The 14,591-nt window shown below is 58.9% G+C and overlaps 2 protein-coding genes across 3 annotated transcripts; one reads left to right on the top strand and one right to left on the bottom strand.

Annotated features, from left to right (window-relative positions):
• Positions 1-278: 278 nt before the first annotated feature.
• LOC116450814 (endothelin receptor type B-like) lies at positions 279-11,095 on the top strand. Of its 2 annotated transcripts, none has more exons than XM_032123632.1 (8): positions 279-451; positions 4,219-4,731; positions 5,478-5,590; positions 6,039-6,243; positions 7,611-7,760; positions 8,424-8,557; positions 9,141-9,249; positions 9,866-11,095. In XM_032123632.1, the coding sequence occupies exons 1-8, from the start codon at positions 437-439 to the stop codon at positions 10,013-10,015; spliced, it is 1,389 nt and encodes a 462-aa protein (XP_031979523.1). In that variant the 5' UTR covers positions 279-436; the 3' UTR covers positions 10,016-11,095. The 2 variants fall into 2 exon arrangements, with proteins under 2 accessions (XP_031979523.1, XP_031979524.1); XM_032123633.1 differs by having other exon boundaries at positions 279-522.
• Positions 10,514-14,581, bottom strand: LOC116450815 (DNA-directed RNA polymerases I and III subunit RPAC2-like). Its single transcript, XM_032123634.1, has 5 exons — positions 14,506-14,581; positions 13,403-13,500; positions 12,365-12,441; positions 11,961-12,043; positions 10,514-11,348 (listed from the first exon to the last, which is right to left on the bottom strand). Exons 1-5 carry the CDS (start codon positions 14,539-14,541, stop codon positions 11,301-11,303), a joined length of 342 nt encoding a protein of 113 aa, XP_031979525.1. The 5' UTR covers positions 14,542-14,581; the 3' UTR covers positions 10,514-11,300.
• Positions 14,582-14,591: the final 10 nt, after the last annotated feature.

Here is a 14,591-nt window from a genome sequence, read left to right as displayed (position 1 = left end):
TGATTTCTACCCTATTTCCAAACCTTGACCTCTGAGGAAAGCCAGGCTGGTCCAGTTCTCATCAGCAACTTTGAACAAATCTTGAGATGAGAGGATCCCGTCACTCACACAGCAGACGGTGCCACCCCCTGTCCAGCTCTATTTGTTTATTATTTTCACTCCTTCCCAGAGCTATCCCGTGTTCCTCCTGCTTTTCCCTCCTCCATCCCCATCCCACCCTCAGCCATTGGTCGCAGGGGCTGTGCTGGGGGAGCCCTGGGGTGTCCTATAAAACCTCCCACTGCAGGAGGCACGGGAGGAAGGAGCATTCCCCGCAGCCCCAGCCCCCACACAAAAGCCACCTCCAGGATCCAAACCTCTGCAGATCTCCCAGGACATGCCCAGCATCCCGGAGCTGTGAGGGGGAAGGAACAGCTCCCAGGAGCACCCAAATTCCATGGTCACCAGGAAGGTAACGACTCCAGCGGAAAGCTCTGCTGTTCCGTGCATTCATCTGCAAACAAAACGATTTCTTGTGCCAGGGTGAGTTTTTTGCAGGGTTTACAGCCCCCTCTGGGGAAGGCCTTGAAGGGACCACGGTGCTTGGACAAAGTCCAGGATGTGGGCAGGGAGAGGAGAAATCCAGCACAGCTCTGGTGGAAACTCCTTCTTCTCCTGGAGCAGGCTGGGCTCAGGGCAGGGAGCAGCGGGATGTGCTGCTGTCACCTCTCGCCCTCCTCTCCTCCATCCGCAGAGATTTTGCTGCAATATTTATCCACAGAAAAGCTGTGTTTGGTGTCTGGAGAGATGAGTGTGGCAAGGTGGAGGTGCTCTGGAAGGGAGGGAGAGGAGGAGGAGGTGGAGGATGGAGGGAGAGGCTGCCGGAGGTGAGGGTGCTGCCCTGGGCTCTCCTGGGCTCCCAGGGAAGAGGGATCCCCAGCCCACACACGGCACCTTTTGGGCAGGATCAGGCTCTGTAGGGCTGTGGTGACAGTTTTCAGTCTTGTTTTCTCTCTGGGAGTCACTCCCCGAGGTCCGTGTCAGGATTCCAGCGGGCTCAGCTGCGATTTGGGCTCGGCACAGTTAAAATCCCTGCTGGGATGGGTGAGAGCAATTCTCCGACAGCAGCAGCTCGGCCGGGCAGGTGGGATGGGGATGGTCCCTCCAGGCACAAGGTCACCTCCCTGAAGGATCAGCGACACAAGCAGAGCTCAGAGGACCTGGGGTTAAGCCGTGCTGGGATTGGTTTCCCATCTCAGCAAGTTCTTGATGCTCCCGTGCCTCAGTTTCCCTCAGCTGAGGAAGGGCTGTGCTTCCAACACTCCAAGATGGGAAGAGCAAGGAGTAAATGGGCAGCTGGACAGGAGAAAATTGTGTTTCTCTTTGCCTAAATTTCGGATTTAGTAAAAGATTTGATGAAGTTTAAGGCAAGATGGGGAGAAAGGCGAGATGGGGTTTTGCTTCTCCGGTGCTTCGCAGCTGCGCCGCGGAGCGGCCGGGCAGGAGTCGTGTCCTGTGATCCTCCCTCACATGAGCTCCTCTGCCAAGCCCCAGGGCTTTGATGCTTCTGCATTTGTCTTTCCCAGAGCTCTGAGGTCAGGCTGGGCAGATAAAACAGCCCAGGGCTGTGGGGGGCTCTGGGCGCCACTGACGGGGGTGCTCTGGCAGCCTCTGCCAGTGCCAGCGCTGTCCTCCAGCCACAGCTGGTCCCTGTGAGCCCCCAGGGACCTCAGGCAGGAATTCTGAGCTGGATCTGCCCTCTCCTAAGAGCTGCAACCCTGTGGGCACGGCGGGGAGGAGAGGTCAGGACAGCCCGGGGGACCCCTGTCCCTGCTGCGGCTGGGGGGACAAGGGGGCGGGGGAGTTGAGCAAGTCTGAAATCCCTGGAACGGGTCAGAGCAGGGATTTGTGTCCAGCTTTGTGATCCTTTGGGGTTTTTATCCATTCTCTCCCTCCCTTTCTTCCCCCCTTCCCAGCCCAGCCCAGGCACTTCCACCGAGCCCGAGGCCCGGGAGAGGCAGCGCTGTGTCCGCAGGAGCTGCGGGCGGAGCTGGGGGCTCCTGGCTGGCCTGGCCACCTCTCCCCGGGCTGGGAGCAGTGCTGGGCCCGGGTTTCCCCTTGCCGTGAGCAGGGAGAACCCTGCTACAGCCCGGGGTGGATGGTCCTGGGATCAGATCCCGGGATGCAGCAGGTTTGGGATCGGATCCCGGGATGCAGCGGGTTTGGGATCAGATCCCGGGATGCAGCGGGTTTGGGATCAGATCCCGGGATGCAGCGGGTTTGGGATCGGATCCCGGGATGCAGCGGGTGTGGGATCAGATCCCTCCCAGCTCTGCCTGGAGGAGTCAGAGCAGAGCTCGAGTCCCCAGTCCCCATCAGGCTCCCTGATCCCTGCCTCACTTGCTCCTCTGGAGCGGGGAAACCCCCGGGACTCTCGCAAAGGCTCCGGTTCCCAGTCCAGCAATGGCTTCTGCCTTCAGAGCTGGGAAGTTTCACAGTTTGACAAAAGCGCTCCCCACTCACTCCAGCCAGGATCCCCCGGACTTATCCCTGTCTGAGGAACAGACTGGAGCTCGCTGCCCTCTCCCACTCCTTCTCCGGGCTCATTTCCAAGCCTGGATCATCCAGAAACCTCTTCCTCAAACCCACAGCCCCCAGGCCGGTGCCACGGCCACCCTCAGCCTTCTCCAGGCTCCTCCTGCCTGGAAGCGCCGTCAGAGCCGAGCCAAGCAAACCCACCCCGGGCATATTTATTGGTGTTCCAGCCCTGGAGAGCTTTTCCTGTGCCAGCAGCCAGGGCTGGAAAGAGCCCCGGGAGATTTATACCCCTGAGCACGGAGCCGAGCGGGCACGGGGGATGTGGGGAGGAAGGGGTGCAGTTAATGGGGATGGGGATGGGGAAGGAGGGGCTGAGCTGCTGCGCATAAATCGGGGTGACATGTCAGGTATCAATACGGCATTGCTGGAAAAAGCCCTGCAGTGTTTTCCCATCAGGGCTCCCTGCAGGACTGTGCTGAGTCTTCCCTCGGCAGGGGCAGCCCCTGGGACCGGCTCCAGTTTCCCCATGGAACGAACTGGAAAAGTCCTGCTGGTTCTGTGGACCCCGAGGTGGGACTGCAGAACTGCCCAGATGTGCCCCAAAACTGCATCCTCAACCTGCCAGGAACGAAATGACCCAAAACGAAACCCTACAACTCTCTGACAGGAGGGGACAGCTGGGGAGGTCGGGGTCTGCTCCCAGGGAGCAGGGACAGGAGGAGAGGGAACGGCCTCAGGCTGGGCCAGGGGAAGCTCAGGGTGGACAGCAGCAGGAATTTCCTCATGGAAAGGGTGGTCAGGGTTTGGCAGGGGCTGCCCAAGGAGGTTTGGAGTGCCCATCCCTGGAGGTGTCCAAGGAGGTGGCACTCAGAGCTCTGGGCTGGTGACAAGGTGGGCATCGGGCACAGCTTGGACTCGATGATCCTGGAAGGCTTTTCCAATGTTAATGATTCTGGGATTCTGAGATTCTAAGTGAGGAGAGGGATGGGCAGAGGAGGAGATTGGGATTGGCCACAGGAGCAGGAGATGCAGTCACCTTCCAGCACTCTCCGAGCACAGGCAGGTGCCCTCAGGGGCAGGGCCTGTCAGAGGCACAAGGGGCCGTTTGTTCTCCTTCCAGTTTGTTCCACTGAGCTGTTTAAATTTAGCAGCACTAATTCCCCCCTCAGGGTCAGCAGCTCTGACCTGATGGGATCCGATCTGGCATCGTTTCTGTGTGCTGGGATGATGGAGCTCTCCAGCAACTCAGAAATAGAATTGAACCGTAACACAGAGTACCCCAGGTTGGAAGGGACCCACAGGGATCATCCAGCCCAGCTCCTGGCCCTGCCCAGACACCCCAACAACCCCACCCTGGGCATCCCTGGCAGCGCTGTCCAAACGCTCCTGGAGCTCTGGCAGCCTCGGAGCCGTGCCCATTCCCTGGGGAGCCTGGGCAGTGCCCAGCACCCTCTGGGGAAGAACCTTTCCTGATATCCAACCTAACCCTGCCCTGGCACAGCTCCAGCCGTTCCCTGGGGCCTGTCCCTGCTCACAGGGAACAGAGATTGGAGCTGCCCCTCAGGAGGAGGTTCCAGGCCCCAGCGAGGTCTGCCCTCAGCCTCCTCCTTTCCCGGCTGAACAACTTTTCTACTCTCTGATTTCCCATCCCTCCTTCTCTGCTAAACAATGTCTCTCCCTGCTCCCTTTCTCCCCTGGCAGATCCCTGCAAGGCCCCAGGGACATTCCACAAGCACCATGAGGACTCCTGCCCCCCGCTGCTCAGCGGGACCAATCCCAGCTCCCACCGCTCTGGCCGTTTTCCTCATCTGCCTCTTCTCGGGGACACACAGCCAGACCCCACGGGCCTTCCAGGAGAGCCCCGTGCCCCTCGAGGTGCTCAGCCAGGAGCAGGCCTACAGCCTGGTCCAGCCCGGCCTCTTCCGGGGCGTCCCGCTGTCCAACCTCTCAGAGAGCAGCCCCGGCAGCGTCCCCTCGGAGCCGGCGCTGCTGCCCGTGTGCACCAAGCCCGCGGACATCCGCCACGTCTTCAAGTACATCAACACCATCGTGTCCTGCACCATCTTTGTCGTGGGCATCATCGGCAACTCCACGCTGCTGCGCATCATCTACAAGAACAAGTGCATGAGGAACGGGCCCAACGTCCTCATCGCCAGCCTGGCGCTGGGCGACCTGCTCTACATCCTCATCACGCTGCCCATCAACGTCTACAAGGTGGGGTCCGCGTGGCACGGCTGGGGTGGGGCTCTTGGTTGAGCTGTGGCCACCCCTGGATCCCTGGAAGTGTCTGAGGCCGGGCTGGATGGGGCTGGGAGCAGCTTGGGACAGTGGAAGGTGTCCCTGTGAAACCCCTCTGGCATTCCATGATTTGCGCTGCTGCTGAGGCTGAAGGAAAGAGCTGGAAAGGTTCTGGGGTAACCTCAGGAAGGGCCCCAGGGGTCAGGGGACAGAAAGGGACAGAATTCAGGCTCATTCTTGTCCTCATGAATGAGTGGCCTGGATCTCTCCAGCCTTCAGGACATGTTGTCCCCACCTCTGCTTGTCACAGCTGAACGTGGGGCTGCAGAGCCTGGGCTCTGTCAGGAACGTGAGCGTGCTCAGAGGTCAGGGTCTGGAAAAGGCTCAGGACACATGGCTTTGGGGCTGTCCAGGCTGGATTTTGGCTGTGTCAGAGCATGACTTTCATTCTCCCTTTGAAAACAACCCAAAGTAGCCCCGTGTGGAGTTTAGGACTCAGATCCATTCCAAACCCCCCAGGGTCTGGAGTCAGGAGCTGGTGTCTGGACCATCCTTCATCTCTGTGTCCAGTCAGGGAAACCAAAGTTTCCCAGTGCCAACAAACCACGGGAGAGCGCCCACGGCACCTTCCCAGTGGTGGGAACATCTGAGAGCTCCCCCTGCTCTCCGTGGGCTCCCCACACATTCCCAAAGCAGCCTGGTAACCTGTGGTTCCTCCCCAGCTCCTGGCCAAGGACTGGCCCTTCGGAGTGCAGGTCTGCAAGCTGGTGCCCTTCATCCAGAAAGCCTCCGTGGGCATCACGGTGCTCAGCCTCTGTGCCCTCAGCATCGACAGGTGAGACACGACAGCCACGCCTCCCCTGCCCAGCCTGCCTCGTCCCTTCGCTGCCACCCAAGGCAGAGCCAGGAGCGCGTTGCCAGGCCAGTGCCAAGATGGGAACAGGCTGCTCTCGCGTGGAGCTGAAATCCAGCAGGAGCTCTCCAGTGACAGAGTAGAAATCCTGCTGGGAAAGGCTGAGGGAGGATAGTGGTGTGGGTGGGGTGCTGGGAAGGGTGGCAAGGCTGGCCAAGGACAGCCCCCATCCCATCCCATCCCATCCCATCCCATCCCATCCCATCCCATCCCATCCCATCCATCCAGCCCCTGCTTCCCGTTCCACTCAAGAAGGTCCAGAGGTGAAGGAGGAAGGTGTGAGGGAAAGGACCTTTGGGGACAGCGCTAATCTGCTCCTTCTCCTCCCCTCCCTGGCTGCTCTTCCCGTCCCATTCCCACCCTTGGGCAGGTACCGGGCAGTGGCGTCCTGGAGCCGGATCCAGGGCATTGGGATCCCCATGTGGAAGGCTGTGGAGGTGCTGCTGATCTGGGCAGTGGCCATCGTGCTGGCAGTGCCCGAGGCCATCGCCTTCGACATGGTGGAGCTGAGCTACTGGGAGCAGCACCTGTGGGTGTGCATGCTGGCCTCGGAGCAGAAATCCCGCTTCATGAGGGTACGTGTGCATCCCAGTCCCAACCCCAACCCCAACCCCAATCCCGCTTCATGAGGGTACATGTGCATCCCAGTCCCAACCCCAACCCCAATCCCGCTTCATGAGGGTACGTGTGCATCCCAGTCCCAACCCCAACCCCAATCCTGCTTCATGAGGGTACGTGTGCATCCCAATCCCAACCCCAATCCCAACCCCAATCCCAACCCCAACCCCAACCCCAATCCTGCTTCATGAGGGTACGTGTGCATCCCAGTCCCAACCCCAACCCCAACCCCAATCCCGCTTCATGAGGGTACGTGTGCATCCCAGTCCCAACCCCAACCCCAATCCCGCTTCATGAGGGTACATGTGCATCCCAGTCCCAACCCCAACCCGAATCCTGCTTCATGAGGGTACGTGTGCATCCCAGTCCCAACCCCAACCCCAATCCTGCTTCATGAGGGTACGTGTGCATCCCAATCCCAACCCCAATCCCAACCCCAACCCCAATCCTGCTTCATGAGGGTACGTGTGCATCCCAATCCCAACCCCAATCCCAACCCCAACCCCAATCCTGCTTCATGAGGGTACGTGTGCATCCCAATCCCAACCCCAATCCCAATCCCAACTCCAATCCTGCTTTATGAGGGTATGTGCCCTTCCCAATCCCGCTCCATGAGGGTACATGCACATCCCACCCCACAGCCATGCAGGGAACAGGGATCCCACCAGCTGGGGATCGTCCCTGCTTGGTTACAGGGATAAATCCTTCTGGAGAGGGCTCTGGCCTTGGGAGAGCAGAGTCAGGCCAAGCCCAGCATTGTGGTGACGCGGGGCGGAGTCGTGCGGAACGTGGGGCCAGAGAACAGGAAACTCTGCCATGCTCCACCACCCACCTCAGCTCATGAGGCATCTCAGGAGGCTTCAGAACCTCCCACGCTGTCCCAGCAGGCCAAAGAGCGGCACCTTTTACTGGGGTGTCAATTTTCATTGTGAGCAAGGGAGTGAAGACCTTTATCCGTCGGGATTATCCCACTGTGCCAAACCAAGGAGCTCCTCCAAGAGTGATGACGGGACAGAGGTTCCGTGGGCACAGTGGTGCTTGGGCAAAGGTTGAACTGGATGGTCTTGGAGGTCTTTTCCAGCCTTGATGATTCCATGATTGTATAATTCTGTAATTTTATAATTCTCTATAAACCAGCCTTTACACCTTTAGGTCAGACCCGTGCACCGGCCTTGGGGGAGGACAATCCGCAGAGCTCTTAGGGCAGGAGTGTGACACTGCCACACATCCTGAGTGTCTGTACAGGCAGCACCAGCCCCAGCTCATGCCCCGGTTCCCCCTCGTGCCCTTTCCCCCTTTCCAGCTGCTCTCCCTTTCCCTGCAGTTCTACCGGGATGTGAAGGACTGGTGGCTTTTTGGCTTCTATTTCTGCCTGCCCTTGGTGTGCACAGGCATCTTCTACACCCTCATGTCCTGCGAGATGCTGAGCAAGAGGAATGGGATGAGGATCGCTCTGAACGACCACATGAAACGGGTGAGAGAACCAGGGAGGAATCCCAGGATTCCCAAGGAGGAGGGAGAGCTGCTGGAGGGGGGTCACTGCCATCCCTGGGAAGGACGAGCTGGCAAAGCCTCGCAGCAGATCTTGGCATGTTGGTGCAGGGATTAAACCAGGGAGAAGGGCCTTCAGCTCCGTGATCTCCAGCCTTGGGGATGACCCCAAACCCTTCTGGCCACAGCCCAGCTCTGTTAAAGCTCTCCTGGTCATTATGTCTGCCCACACCAAACTGGACCGAAGGCTGGATGTGCCAAATCCCAGACAAGGGGCGCAGGGAAGAGTTCATTGTCCCCTCCCACGCTTTGGGAATGATTCCCTGAGGAACAGCAGCCACTTGCCTCCGTAACAGTGCGAGGGGCGGAGGGAGGAGGCCCCATGTCCCAGGGAACACCGTCCCAGCCGAGCCCCCAGCAGCGATGGTGGGGAGGGGTCCGGCCCACGTGGAGCTGCTGCTGCCCTTTCCCTCTCTGCAGCCTGGACCCGATGATGCCGGGCTCCAGGAGCAACCCGGGCTGGTGGAAGATGTCCCTGCCTGTGGCAGGAGGAGACAAGCTTTGAGGTCCCTTCCAACCCAAACCATGATTCCATGATTTGGGACCTGCTCCCCAGTGCTCATCTTCCCCCTCCCCTGTCTGGCAGCGCCGGGAGGTGGCCAAGACCGTGTTCTGCCTGGTGGTGATCTTCGCGCTCTGCTGGCTGCCCCTGCACCTCAGCCGCATCCTCAAGAAGACCATCTACGACCAGATGGACCCCAACCGCTGCGAGCTGCTCAGGTAGAGGCCCCACAGCTGGCACCGGCCTGGGGGAGCCCCAGTGGGACCAGCACAGGCTCTGCTGGGCTCAGAGCAGGTGGGGGAGCCGCCTTCCAACTCCTGCTTTCAGTAATTCCTCATCCAGACGGCGTCACCCTCCTGAAGGGCACAGAGAGGGTGGGGGACATGAGAAGGGTTAAATTGAAGTTTGGAATGTCTCTGTGAAGCTGGAGGTTCAGGAGGTCTCCTGGGCACAGGAACACTCCCAGCAGGGCTGAGGGCTCCACACTTTGTGCCAGGAGGGAGGTGTCCATCTCCCTCCCCTCCCACCTTTCCAGCCAAAATCCAGCCCAGGCCAGGGGCTGCTGCTGTGCTGGGGTTTGGGAACATCGGGAGCACCAGGAGAAATCAGTGTTCTTGGCTTCCGCAGGGAATGCTCCTCACAAGGAAAAGTGGTTTTTCTTAGGCAAGGATGGATTTGTGCTCAGCTCTGCTCTCAGTCACTGCTCCTCCACAGACGCAGGATCCCAGGCCAGGCAGCTTGGAAATTCCCTCTGTTCTCTGTGAACTTCTCACACATCTGTTCTCTCCCTTCCCGCCTCAGTTTCCTCCTGGTGATGGATTATTTCGGGATCAACATGGCCTCCCTCAACTCCTGCATCAACCCCGTGGCTCTGTACTTCGTCAGCCGGAAATTCAAGAACTGCTTCCAGGTAGGAATGACCCCTCCAGAGCTCCTGGCTGTGGTCACCAGGCCCAGGGGGACAAGCTGATCTTATTCCTCATCCCAAATTTTCCCCGTTAGGTACCTCTCTTCCCAGCTCCGAGTACATGAGAGCTCAGTGCCCTGCTAGGGGGAGGCTTTTGCCAGAGCAGGATTTAGGACAAGCCAAAAACTCCCTGTCATTCTGGAACAGGAACATCCCCACAAAGCATCAGACCAGGGGCTGCTCCAAACTTTGAGCCCAAGATGTTGGTAGATAATTTCCAGGAGTAGTGAAGCCCTGAGAAAGAAAGGGAAGGAGATGGGATGGTTTGGGATGGGATGGAGTGGGAGTTGAGCCCAGCTAAGCACCACCTGTATTTTCTGTCCCCCAATGATGAGAACACACAACTACAAAAAAAGCCCCAAATTTCAGTATCCTCATTTCCCATCCACACCAGCCCTACCCTGGAAAACCCACACCCAGCAGAGCTGCAGGCCAGCAAGGCTCAGCAATTCCCAGCGTGGCACTGTGCGGGGACAGCTGCCGGCACGAATTTGGGAATATTTCCTCCTCTTTCCCCGTATCCCACACGTGTGACCTCTCCCCCCTCGTGTCTCCCCAGTCGTGCCTGTGCTGCTGGTGCCAGCGGCCGGCCCTGAGCATCACCCCCACCGATGAGAAGGGATCTGTCGGGAAGTGGAAAGCCACGGGCCAGGAGCTGGGGCTGGACCGGAGCAGCTCCCGCCTGAGCAACAAGTACAGCTCTTCCTAAACCCCTGTCGCTGTGGAGGACAAGGCACAGGGCCAGGACAGCAGGACCCCTCCGATCCCACCCCAGGCTTTTCCTGGCTGGGCCTGAATCAGCTTTGCCTTCGTGTCCTAACCCACCTGGAAGGAGCTGGAGCATTTCCCCGGGCCCAGCTCCGACCCCAGCCCCTGATCCCAGCGACTGCCTCTGCAGGAGAGGGAAGGGGATTCAGATCCTCACAGGATTCTTCATTTCCTTGCAGGAAAACCAAGGGACTTCTGGCCATTTGCCTCGGGGTGGAAGGTGGGGATGTGTGTGGGAAGGGAAGGAAGGCTGGTGTGGTCACTTCGAGATGGGTGTGGGGTGAGGAGAGGGAGAGCGACAATTCCCAGCTGTAAAAGCCAACCAAAGCTTGGATAAATCCCTGTGAGGGACAGAGACGTGCTCGTGGTCACGGGGAGGTGGGAAAGGCAGTGGAGAAGGTCCAATCTCAGCTGGGAGAGCCACTAGATCCAACCAAAATATGAGAAAGAGCTTCCTCAGATTTATTATTGGCAATAATTCATTCCCCAGGTGATTTTCCAGCAATTTTCAAGGCCAGGTTGGACAAAGCTTGGAGCAACCTGGGATAGTGGAAGGTGTCCCTGCCATGGCAAGGGTGCCGTGAGAGGGAGTGAAGGTCCCTCCCAACCCAAACCAGTCTGTGATTCCAATCCATGTGATTCCATGTGACTGTGAATCCATGTGGTTCCATTCCAACAGTCATTCTTGCCAAAACTTTCAGAAAAACTACAGAAAAAGTTGTATTTACCAAGTTTTTGATCATTTTTTGTTGGTTTTTCCGGCTCTCTTTTCCCTCTCTTTTCCTTCTTTCCCCCTCCTACCTTGTCATGGAAAAAAATGGAGAGAGGAAAAGGGGAGAAGAGACAAGACCTGCAATTAAAACATTTTCCAGGTGTCGGGGTGGATTTTTTAGCTTAACTTTCACTGAAATGTAAATGTTTTGCAAATAAATCATAAAGACAAATGGGTTTCAAGGAAAACAGAGACTGAGGAATATCAAGACCAGCCCATTTTCCATAAATTTCCCAATCTGTGGAGCAATCTGTGTCCATGTTCTATGACCTTCCATCCCTGTGCTGAGCAGGACACAGTGTCAGCTCTGCAGCATCTAAATTAATAAACTTTATTATTAAAGAAAATACATTTTGCATCGAAGTCATAAAAAAAAACCAACCAAAAAAAAATCTTCCCTTGGACACAGGGAATTCAACACACAGAGGTTACACATCCATGGACATCCCAAAGGCTACTGCATCTCCTCCTCCTTCTGTGCCCTGAACTCCTTCATGCTCCTCTGAAACAAGAGCAAAGGACAAATGTCACCAACATGTCCCTGAGTGACTTGTGGAGCACAGAGCCACCCCCCTGCTGTGCTGGGACTCCTCTGCCCGGAGCCTGGGAAGCTCTGCCAGAGCTCCAGGTGCCTTTGGAAGTGACTGGGGGAAAGGGAGCCAGGCCACGCCATGGATCAGGCAGAGCCTGTCCCAAAAAACTCCCAGGTTCTCCTGCCAAAGGTGTCTCCAACACAGGCTCAGCCTCCCCTCTCTGGGATCAAGGGCGAGAACAGACCCCGAGCCCCCCAGGAATGGCCCAAGGGCCAGAACAGACCCGGAGCCCCCCTGGAATGGCCCAAGGGCCAGAACAGACCCGGAGCCCCCCAGGAATGGCCCAAGGGCCAGAACAGACCCGGAGCCCCCCAGGAATGGCCCAAGGGCCAGAACAGACCCGGAGCCCCCCAGGAATGGCCCAAGGGCCAGAACAGACCCGGAGCCCCCCTGGAATGGCCCAAGGGCCAGAACAGACCCAGAGCCCCCCTGGAATGGCCCAAGGGCCAGAACAGACCCGGAGCCCCCCTGGAATGGCCCAAGGGTCAGAACAGACCCAGAGCCCCCCAGGAATGTCTCACCTCAAAGGTGTTGAGCACGTGTTGGCAAACTCCCATCAGGTCGTTCAGCCCTTTCCTGAATGGCTCCACAGCAGGAAGGGTCCCTTTGGGAAAAGGCAGGAAAAGATGGATTAGGGACATGGGAGGTGGCTTCCCAAGGGCAGTCCTCACCTCCCCAGGTGTGTGCCACCTCCCCAGCCCCACAGCTCGGGGTGCCAGGGCTGCTCCCAGCCAGCCCAGGTGCCTGGAGGCAGAGCTGCTGGAGCAGAATTCTGTGAGCAGCCTGTGAGGCTCAGCACAGGGGCTCAGCACTGCAGTGCCTGGCAGAGGGCAGGGGAAAGGGCTCTTCTTTATTTAATGGACTCCTGGTAGGAAGCTGGCCTGAGAACAGGGCCCCAGACATGGAGGGACAGCCCCAGCCTCACCTCTGGTCTGGATCCTGAAGTTGATCTTGCTTTCTGAGGGGTGGGTGATGCAGTAGCCACAGAACTCCACGTCAGGGCTGTGGGAGGGCAGAGAGGAGAGGGAGCAGTGAAACCCAGGCAATCCACGGCACATCCCGGGGAAGTCAGAGGCTTGGGGCACCCCACACCTGCTGGGGCTCTGGATATTTCTAGAATGACTGAGGGGAGAGATGTGCTGAGGGGAAACTCCCTGTGTGAGGGGAAACTCCCTGTGTGACCTTATTCCCTCACACCCATCTCGCCTGAACTGAGCTGGAGCTCTGCAGGGCAAAGACACAGCTGGCACCGTGCTGGCACCACAGCAGAGCAGTGCCAGCCCTGCAGATCCAAACGTGGGATCCTGGGTGCTTGGGATTCTCCCTGTAACCCAATCTGCTGCTGCTCTGCTGGGTGGAAGAGGCTGAGTGGTCCAGGGCACTGGAGGAGTTCCCAAGGCCTCTCCCTCCAGCTGAGCTGGGTGCTGGAGCTTTGGCCCCCAGCAGGAAGAGCCCCTGTCCTGGCCAGCAGCTTCTTTTGTGTTGTCACAGTGATTTATCAGAGGGACCTTAAAGCCCATCTCATTCCACCCCTGCCATGGGCAGGGACACCTTCCACTGTCCCAGGCTGCTCCAAGCCCCGTCCAACCCAGCCCGGGACACTGCCAGGGATGGGGAATCCACAGCAAGTGGAGTCCATGACCCAGTTACTCCTCCAGCAGCTCAGGAAGGGCTGAAAGCTCTGGGCTGAGCTTAACTGGGGCTCCTGGGCAGGGGAGGGTGTGGGTGGAGGCTCAGGAGAGGCTGGTCAGGCCCTTTAGGGGCTGCTGGTGCTCTCAAGGTCCTGACACAGCACAGAGAAAAGGAGGAGCAGCAGGTGGGTTCCATGTCTGACACAAAGGCTTGAAGGGCGTGCACAGAGGGGATTTGGGATCGTCTGCCTCATCCCAGCGACAGCTGAGGCGTGGATCAGGAAGGAGAAGGTCAGAGCAGGGCATGGAGGTCCCTCAGAGGCCACACTCACTTCTTCATGACCATGTAGCGCAGGGAGTTGCCCAGGGTGTGATCCTCGTCGTGCAGCACAAACGTGACACAATTCCCGTCCGTCCCATCCGCCTGGATCTGTCACCAGCGGGAAGAGAAGAGGAGCTGTAACCTCCCTGGAGCCAGGGACACCTGAAGGGTGAGGGTCTGTTCCTGTGCTCAGCTTCCCAGAGTAACTGGGAAGTCTGGCTGAGCCACCTCTGGGGCTGCTGTGGGACCAAAACACCTTCAGACAAGAGGGAAAACTCCAGAATTCCACCTAGTTTTAAACCAGCTTAGTCCTGACCTCCACCTGCTGGTGCTCCCCACAGGATGACCCCGAAACCCTGAACTCCATTAAACTGAGCTAAAAGGTTCCTTGCTGTCCTCAGCCTCATTCCCTGCAGACCACGGACACCGTGGCCACTCCATGCCAGGGAAAGCCCCGCGGTGTCCCGGGGTGGGCTGGGGGTGACACCTGAGGGGTTTAGGTGCAGCAACGGAGGGAAAGCCCGGTGGGATGGAGCACCAGGGTGGGAGCACAGGGATCCGGGCTGTTTCCCACTGCCGGCATGAGGCACCAGCCCCGGGATGTGGCCAAGGGCGACCTGCAGAGCGGGGTGTCCCTTGGAGCCATCCCGACTCGGTTTGTGCTGATGCTGATGCTGATGCTGATGCTGATGCCACCCCACCCCGCGGGACGGTGCCCTACCGCTAAGCCAGGCTTGGGAGTGACGGAATCACGGAATCATTTAGGTTGGAAAAGCCCCCCAAGACCACCGAGTCCAACCATTCCCCAGCACTACCGGGCCACCCTAACCCCTGTCCCCAGGCGCCACATCCACGCGGCTTTTAAACCCCTCCAGGGGTGGGCACTCCGCCCCTGCCCCGGGCAGCTGTGCCAGGGCTGGACAGCCCTTTCCACGAAGGAATTTCCCCTGATACCCCCTCTCACCCTCCCGGGGCACAACGTGAGGCTGCTTCTCCCCGGGAGCAGAGCCCGGGCCCTCCGCTCCACCTCCTGTCAGGGAGCGAGCGGCGTCCCCCCGCTCCCGCTGCCGTTCCCGATCCCATCCCCAGTCCCGATCCCCCGTGCCCCCTCACGGTTTCCAGCGCGGGCCCGCCGCCGGTGCCGGCCATGGCTGCGCTCGGGCCCCGCCGCTCCGGGGCTCCCGGCGGCCCCGCGGCCG

This window comes from Corvus moneduloides, chromosome 14 (assembly GCF_009650955.1).
Source record: "Corvus moneduloides isolate bCorMon1 chromosome 14, bCorMon1.pri, whole genome shotgun sequence".
Taxonomy (NCBI): domain Eukaryota; kingdom Metazoa; phylum Chordata; class Aves; order Passeriformes; family Corvidae; genus Corvus; species Corvus moneduloides.
This window is presented reverse-complemented; position numbering and strand designations above follow the sequence as displayed.

Excerpts from the sequence above, each read along its gene's own strand:
- LOC116450815 (XM_032123634.1), bottom strand. The coding sequence starts at position 14,541 with ATGGCCGGCACCGGCGGCGGGCCCGCGCTGGAAACC. Across the intron at positions 13,501-14,505 it reads GCGGGCCCGCGCTGGAAACC|ATCCAGGCGGATGGGACGGA; the intron begins GTGAGGGGGCAC and ends CGCTGGTGACAG. Across the intron at positions 12,044-12,364 it reads CTTCAGGATCCAGACCAGAG|GGACCCTTCCTGCTGTGGAG; the intron begins GTGAGGCTGGGG and ends CTTTTCCCAAAG.
- LOC116450814 (XM_032123632.1), top strand. Across the intron at positions 5,591-6,038 it reads TGTGCCCTCAGCATCGACAG|GTACCGGGCAGTGGCGTCCT; the intron begins GTGAGACACGAC and ends ACCCTTGGGCAG. Across the intron at positions 6,244-7,610 it reads AGAAATCCCGCTTCATGAGG|TTCTACCGGGATGTGAAGGA; the intron begins GTACGTGTGCAT and ends CTTTCCCTGCAG.